Here is an 8,040-nt window from a genome sequence, read left to right as displayed (position 1 = left end):
ATATGAATCTATATTTTCACTGTACTTTTTTATTTTCTAGTGAGATATAACATTTTTTTACTGTGAAAAATTTTGGTTGGTAAAATTTGTAAGATACAAGAAATTAAGATTAAGAAAAACCTTGGCAAGAACCTTAAGAATTAATTCTTGCAGTCACAGAAAATGATTGATTTTTGTGAATTTTAAATTATACAGAGAAAAGTTATGATTTAGATTTAAACTTTTGATCCAAACAAAGAATTAATTCCTACCTCCGAATTTTCAGATGATACTGCAGCGAGTGAGTGACTGTATCTGGTGGAGATCTTTTTGACCTTTGACCTGATAACAGTCTTGTAGACTCTTGATTCTTGAAAGACATTTTTTATGCATAGCATTATCAGCTTGCACTGCTTGATTTTTTGTTACATTTGCACATGTCGCTGACGCTGTATAAGTCTATGGCATAAAATTGCGACACATTTCCAAAATTGTGTTGCAAAGTGATCAAAATTGAGTAGCATTTGCTCCGCGATACCAGCTATGACCAATGCTGTTTCTGAAAATTCAAAGAATTAATTCTTTGTCTTTTGGATCAAAAAAATTTAAATCAAAATCATGAACACAGATGTACTTTCATGAATGTTAGAGAAAAGTTATACATTGTGAGAATCAAAGGATTGCTGCAAACATTTCCTGAGCAAGAAACAGGTTTGATTCTTGTACTGTTCAACAAAATTCCAACCTTGAATCATGACGGCATCTTAAATTATACGTAGGTACCAAAGAGATGAACACCTCTGGTTACACTTCAGCAGGATAAATGGTACAGGTAGAATTTCACCTCAAAGTGTGAGAATCAAAATCAATTCTTTGTATTCAGCACAAATCATGTGATACTCTCAAATTACTGCGTACACATCTTTGATTCTAACAATATTAAAAACAAGATACTGTGCGAGGATCAATCTACTTGTCGCAGTTCAGTTTCATCATTAAATAATGCTGCTTCAGGCATACTTTCAATCCTACTGAAGTGGATGCTATGTGGGTGTGAACACATTATATCAAGGTGGTAAAGAGTTTGTTGTTAAGCTTGATCCAATAACTCAAAAGTCATCTCAGCCTGCATCTGATCAATGTCCCCGAAGAAGTTGTTACAGCCCAACACTGAATTTCAGTTTCCTAATCAACTGGATAACCCTTGAGTATCCTGATATCTTCCAAAGGTCTATCATTAGTGTCTGTTTCCACCATTCCCATGCGTTTTAGCACCCCCATGCCTCCTGATATTCGTCCAAATATGGCATGCTTTCTGTCCAGCCACTGAGCAGGCGCTAATGTCATGAAGAACTGGCTGCCATTTGAATTAGGTCCGCTGTTAGCCATAGATAGGATACCAGCTCCTGTATGCTTTAATTCTGGATGGATTTCATCTGCAAACTGTTGACCATATATGGAGGCACCTCCTCTTCCTGGTAAGAAAACAATACAATAAGGCAAAGGTAAAGATTATGACAAAACAATCAACATTATACATCTTCCAACTTGCATGACGATTTGGGCCAAAATTTGGTGACACTTTTTTTGGGGGGGGGGGGATTTCTTCCCCTACATTTTGTAAGTATGGACTTTCATCACCTCCAGCAATTACATGCAGGTACACAGGCCTTGTAAAAATTCTAAGGTGTCTAAATTTTCCATTATTCCCCACAAATGCTAAGGAATCATTTTTACATTTAGAGAATAAAAGATACAATTTTTTCTTCTGCCTATCCAATATCATGTCATATTGGATGGGATGGCCAATATTTTGAGTATGGTAGCATATGCTGGCAGCTGCGATGGCAAAAGACAAAATCCAATCTTTTAATAAGTAAAACTGCTTTTTTCGTGTGATATTATTATACACCGGAAAACCAATCAAATTGTGTGAATTCTTTACAAGCCACACCCACTGAATAAGAATTGATTTTATATTTTGATACTGACCTGTACCGGTAGGGTCACCTCCTTGAACCATAAAGTCTGGAATGATACGATGGAATTTGACATTGTTGTAGTACCCTCTTCTAGCTAATTCTGCAAAGTTCTTACAAGTTTTAGGTGCATGTCTCCAGTACAGCTCCACAGTTAATTGACCCATGCTGGGAAAATAGAAGGGTAAAAGGTGGGAAATTATGATACATTTAGATATTGAATATCATGTAAAGTTTTCATGGGCTTGACGCAGAGTGTTAGCCAGGATTCAGGAACTGCCTGTCCAAAAATTTAATTTGTTAGCCAGGATCCAGAAACTATCCGTCCAAATTTTTTTGGGTCCAATATCGATTATGCGCCATTATCGATTACATTTGTTTCAACTTTCAAAGTATATTGTATACTGAATTTGGCAGGTCTACATAGCTCCCAATTATTTTTTATCTGTACTTTAGTTGATACATAACTATATAATGAATAATAAATGTACCATGCATGACAAACCACTATTGCTTTTTAAAAAAGAAAAAAAAAAGAATATAGCATTTTAATTCATCTTTTAAAAGCAACTGAAATCTCTTGTTTCAGCAGATAAAGCATTAGTCCCAGGTATTAGTCCAGATGGAACCTTTCTCCTGTCCTTGACTGAATTGAACTTGATTGAATAAGTCATTATTTGCACTAATAGAATACTGGGTTAGCATACCCCTGACACTAAAGAGTCCAAGGTATTTTAAATGTTATATTATTTTCATAGACCTAGTATAATATTCATATACTGAATAAAGAAAATAAAGGTGAAAGTAATTCTGAGAAAGATCCGGAAACTGCAACTTGATTTCCTGGGCCACTGTATGAGGAAAGATGATCTGGATTGTTTGTTTCTTACGGGGAAGATTAATGGAAGGAGAGACAGAGGGCGCCAGAGGACAACATATCTTTAGAGTATCGCAGCCTGTACGGGTGTGGATAACATCAAGCTGTTGAGATTGGCAAAGAACAGGATGGATTGGCATTCCATGGTCGCCCACATCACTGGATATGGCACATAGAGAGAGCGTGACTCATGGACTGAATAATTCTAGAATTCAACATGCTTGAATTTGAAGTTGATAGCAAAAACAAAACTAGTTCATTCCCATTTCAATCGTTAATTAAGCTTAATTAATAACAGAGTACAGTCAAGTTTTCTCAGCAGTATTTAAAATAAAATTGAAACCCTCACGTTGTAGAATACAATCGCCCATGCAGCTGAAATTGGCTTCGTATAGTGGTCATGCACAAAAACTGAACACAGGAATTTGGTCTCGCAAAAAATCTGAATTCAGGTCATCAGGCTAAAACCTGAAAAGTGGCATCTCTCTCTAGTCCTGCCAGCAAGACTTCAGTCTTTATCATAAACATAATGACATCTACTGACCTGAAGTCTTGCAGCGGTACATAGGGATGCACTGTACGTTTAAGAAATCCAAATTTCAAGCATCAAGAAATATACCTTGTATTTGTCAGTTTTACCTCAGAGATGCTGTAGACCCTCTCTACACAGTGTAGAAACATCACAAGTAGAATGCTGCTCAATATGATAAATCCAAATCATGAAAATCAAGACATTTTGCAGAGCAATATTTTGACCACTTTTGCACTAAGTAAATTACTCCCTTGAAGATTGCAGGTTTTGCCAAGCCTGGGAATTTTGAACCCACCCAAAAGATGAGATCAATGTTGATCAATTACCTCAACTTTGGGAGTATAGACTAGTACAGTGGGATTAAAATCATCCAAGCACGCCCAAACCCTGGTACAATGGGATTAAAATAGTCAGTGCATGCCCAAACTGTCCTTGAGAGAGTTCCAGGCTCAGCTGCATCCTTAGAGCCCAAAATGAGCCCACATATTGTGATGTTTCTTATTTGTGGAAAAGATAATAATAGAGTGAACTGTAACTCTAGGTACGACGAGTTACAGTTACTGGAACTACATCTCTCTCATGCTCTGCTAAAATTGGCAAAAAAATTGGGCCTATATGAGGGCAGTATTTTTTTGGGGGGCATAGGGGGAGGGACTTAAGGTGGTATTGGATGCATTTTCTAGAAATAAGGAAATGCTTTGAGCATATTTTAAACAGATTAATTGAGTAGGGTAAAGTACACTGATCAATATGCCTTTTGTTTGAAAGCAAATCGGACATACGGTTTCTATACTACATCAAATTATATTTTCTTTCTATCTTATTGTTTTTATCATTAATCAATATAGTTAATGAGCTAAAAGGACTGTAAAGGCTCATTAATATGTAATTTTGCCAATATTTTGCTAAAAATCAATGCATAAATGTTCATGGTACTTTTATTTTGCATACTTTTGCCCTGAAACTTGGTCAAAGTGTTTCTAATATGTTCTAATGTATTATATAGTGAAGCCGCCCCCTCATTTGCATATTTGCATAATTAATGAGCTAATTTGCATAAATGCTAATTAATTATGCAAATTAGGGCGGCTAGCTCATTAATTATGCATAAATTATCTGGAAGTCATTAGGAACACTTTGACCAAGTTTGAAACCAATATTCTGTTAAATAAAAATGTTATGAACATTTATGCATTGGATTTGAGCAAAATATTGGCAAAAATTACATATTAATGAGCACTTTCAAGTCATATTAGCTCATTAACTGTATTGATTATTGATAAAAACAAAACAAGACAAAGAAATATAAAATGTATGTATTATGAAAACCGTATGTCCGATTAGCTTCAAATAAAAGGCATATGGATCAGTGTTCTCTGCCCTACTCAATTAATATGTTTAAAACATAAATAGAGCACTTCCAAAATGGGTCCAGAACCACCTTAATAACTGAAACCAGGGACTTTTGAAGATTTTCCCCGCGACTTTTGAAAATTCCGTGTCCCATAGAAGCCAATGGTTAAGAAAAATTTGGGCAACTTTTCAACATTGGCTCCCTACCGCGACTAACGATAGTTTCCTGCCCCAGGCATAGAAACCCAATGGTAAAGAGAAAAATTGGCTGATTTTTCGATTATTTGACCCGCGATTCGGGCCGAAATCTTTTGGCAACCCTGACTGAACTCATCTTCTCTACTGAAGCAAATAGCCAACCGGACTGCCCATGACATGAGGTCAACTATGTATAGCTGGTACATGGTATATGGTATACATTAGGCATGAAAGGTGGATTCAAATTTGCCATCAAACTGCATCATTTTATATTAAAGCCCTGTAAAGAAAGCCAAAACAGAAAACCTTTTTGTCATAGCACTGTCCGTAGCAAAGTTACATCTTGTCATTGACTTTCATCAAAAAGATTCATTTCAGCTAATAAAACAGCATTTCGGTGGTGTTTCTAGATCTTAGTCTCATGATGATAGCAGCTTTTCAATGTGGAACTGCTATCAAAATCCCTCTAACATGCTAAAGGTATGCCAGGTGAATTCAAATTTGCCATCAAACTGCATCATTTTATATATCAAATTAAAGCCCTTGAGTAAAGAAAGCCAACACTGAAAACCTTTTTGTCATAGCACTTTCCGTAGCAAAGTTACATCTTGTCAAAGATTGACTTTCATCAAAAAGATTCTCCTAGCAAAATTCCCCAAAACAGCATTACGGGGTGTTTCTAGATCTTAGTCTCATGACGATAGCACCTTTTTTAATGGAACTGCTATCAAAATCTCTCTTGAGTCTCTCATCACCAAAAAAAATCATATATTTGGGTCAAGTGAAGTATAGACAACATATTTATGAAGGTTTCCTTCTTAAAAAGCTTCTTTTAATTTCAATGTAAATTTGTATTGCGGTTTAGGCCATTTTGACTGACTAACAAATGTGTTAACCGAGGTTTCCCTGTGATACCTATAAAGTTCCATGTGCGATTGATTGTCTCATCACAAAAAAAAAATTCATATATTTTGGGTCAAGTGAAGTATAGACAACATATTTATGTAGGTTTCCTTGACCTGTCTAGGCGAATTTGGCTGACTAGCAAATGTGTTAATTAACTTAAGGGCAGAGTAATGGGAGAGAACATGGACCTTTTCGAGCATCATTATTTCAGAATTATATCTTCAAAGTATATAAAACTATACATTTTTGGAAAGGAAATGAGTCAAGGAATCCCATGGTGACGTCAGATTTTTTCAAAAATCTCGAGTTTTTGATAAAATCACAAAAAATCACTTTTTACCCCAATTTTTTGTGAAAACTAAAAAAAAATCAGTTCGGAGTAAAAAAAAATCAGTTAGCTTTTAATGAAGAAGAGACATGAACTTAGGGAAGGTTTTTTTATTTTTTTTTGAAATTCGTCTCTTTTTTTAGAAAAAAAAAAAAAAACATGTGAAAAAAGCAATTTTGTCATTCTATTCAGCTAAAAATTGCACATAATGGTGTATATTTTTGTTTAAAACAAATATTTTGAAAAAATGAGAAAACCTTCCCTAGACTTTAATGTAATATAAACGAAAATAAAAAAAGTTTACCTTTTGCTTGCATATTTTTCGAGTTATCTTGTCACAAAAATCGTGCAATATTGTCAAAAGTGAACTATGAGAAATCGACGTTTTAGTAAAAAATGTCAAAATTATGCACAAAATGTCCTTATATTTTAAAAGCGGCAAGACTTTCACGCTTGTAAAAGCTGTACCTGGTGCATGGTCTTAATATGCATCTTTTGCAACAATGAATTTATAATGTCTGCTTTTAGTGCGCCAAAATTCAAAATAATTAAAAAATCTAAGTGGCATTTTGACTGCAAATTTGTGTTTTGTTTACACCGCATTTGTCGGCGTTAAAAACATACCGAATGCGCCTTGACTGCGTCGGACATACAGCGCAGACTTGCGCGCGTCACGTGACACGAATCGCTTCAGCGTAATCACAATATTTCGCATTCGCGCATTTCTGACTCATTATTTCCCGCCAATTTACTAAGCTGTCTTGAGCCATGTGACTTTTTAGAGTTGAAAAGAGTGAAATAAATCAAGCAAAAATACGTGTAAATATTAACAAGTTGTATTTTATCAGTTTCAAGTGAAAGAATACATCTTAGTGTTGATAAATATCAAGAAATCTCACATTCGGGCGTGAACGAATGTGTCTTCCATTACTCTGGCCTTAAGGCGGTTTGCCTCTCATCATGCAGAGGCGAGATGGCCGAGCGGTTAAGGCATTGCGCTGTCGGCCGGGAGATACGATCGACGAGAGTTCGAGCCTTGGGCTTGCCTTAGGTGAAAATTCTCCTGCCTCCCAAAAAGTTCCTATATGGTCGGGAATCCTTCAATTAAGTTCAGTTTCATCACAGAATTTAATTGTAGAATTTCTTCTCGCCCCATACACTGCTTATGCGTGCAGATATAGGTAGTGTGTGTGCGATGTCCGTGGTTCGGAAGTCACGTAAAGCCGTTGGTCCCGTGTTCAGGAGGATTCATCCCTGTGCACGTTAAAGTGTCAGAGCTATTCGAAAGAGAAGGGGATCATCCCCGGTTCTGATATCTGCAATCAATCCTAGGTTCCAGGATCAAGTGTTGACGAAATGTGACATATTATAAAGTCGCTCTGTCGACCGAAACCAAGAAGAAGAAATAATATTTGTACATAACATAGTTTCCGAATTCTGCATCGATCAGTACGAGTGAGGTAAGCTTATCAACAAATCAAGTGAATAACGTCCAATTCTGCTCTCTAAAGTCTTCCAACAATTTCATGTAAATGTGATACATACCTTGTTTCAAGCACTACATGAGGCGGTTGTTGGCTAGTCATTTTTGCACTGTTTTCTTCGTCCGTTTGTCGTTTTCTTTCTTCGCACACTTGCAACTATCGCACTTTGTGTCATAGGGTTGGGCAGTATCATGATTTACTCCTGCTCCATAAATTCTCGAAAATTTCCAGAAAAAAGAAATAATGGTGTTTGATTATAAAAAATAAAATAAATAAATCTGTTGTTAGTAAGTTATAGAATACTTATTCAAGTTTTTCTGTAAATTGTATACGATCTTCAAATTTTGCCAATTTTCAATTTAATCATCGACATTGCCCAACCCTATAATAACAATGATTTATTC

At 35.8% G+C, this 8,040-nt stretch overlaps 1 protein-coding gene across 1 annotated transcript; it reads right to left on the bottom strand.

Moving 5' to 3' along the window:
- On the bottom strand, positions 1–7,832 carry LOC140147934 (peptidyl-prolyl cis-trans isomerase-like 1). Its single transcript, XM_072169729.1, has 3 exons — positions 7,698–7,832; positions 1,972–2,126; positions 1–1,454 (listed from the first exon to the last, which is right to left on the bottom strand). Exons 1-3 carry the CDS (start codon positions 7,736–7,738, stop codon positions 1,165–1,167), a joined length of 486 nt encoding a protein of 161 aa, XP_072025830.1. The 5' UTR covers positions 7,739–7,832; the 3' UTR covers positions 1–1,164.
- Positions 7,833–8,040: the final 208 nt, after the last annotated feature.

This window comes from Amphiura filiformis, chromosome 3 (assembly GCF_039555335.1).
Source record: "Amphiura filiformis chromosome 3, Afil_fr2py, whole genome shotgun sequence".
In the NCBI taxonomy this organism is placed as follows: Eukaryota; Metazoa; Echinodermata; class Ophiuroidea; order Amphilepidida; family Amphiuridae; genus Amphiura; species Amphiura filiformis.
This window is presented reverse-complemented; position numbering and strand designations above follow the sequence as displayed.

Coding starts and splice junctions, on each gene's coding strand:
- LOC140147934 (XM_072169729.1), bottom strand. CDS start 7,738: ATGACTAGCCAACAACCGCCTCATGTAGTGCTTGAAACAAG. Junction 2,127..7,697: donor CATGTAGTGCTTGAAACAAG/GTATGTATCACA, acceptor CTATTTTCCCAG/CATGGGTCAATTAACTGTGG. Junction 1,455..1,971: donor AGGTGACCCTACCGGTACAG/GTCAGTATCAAA, acceptor TTTTCTTACCAG/GAAGAGGAGGTGCCTCCATA.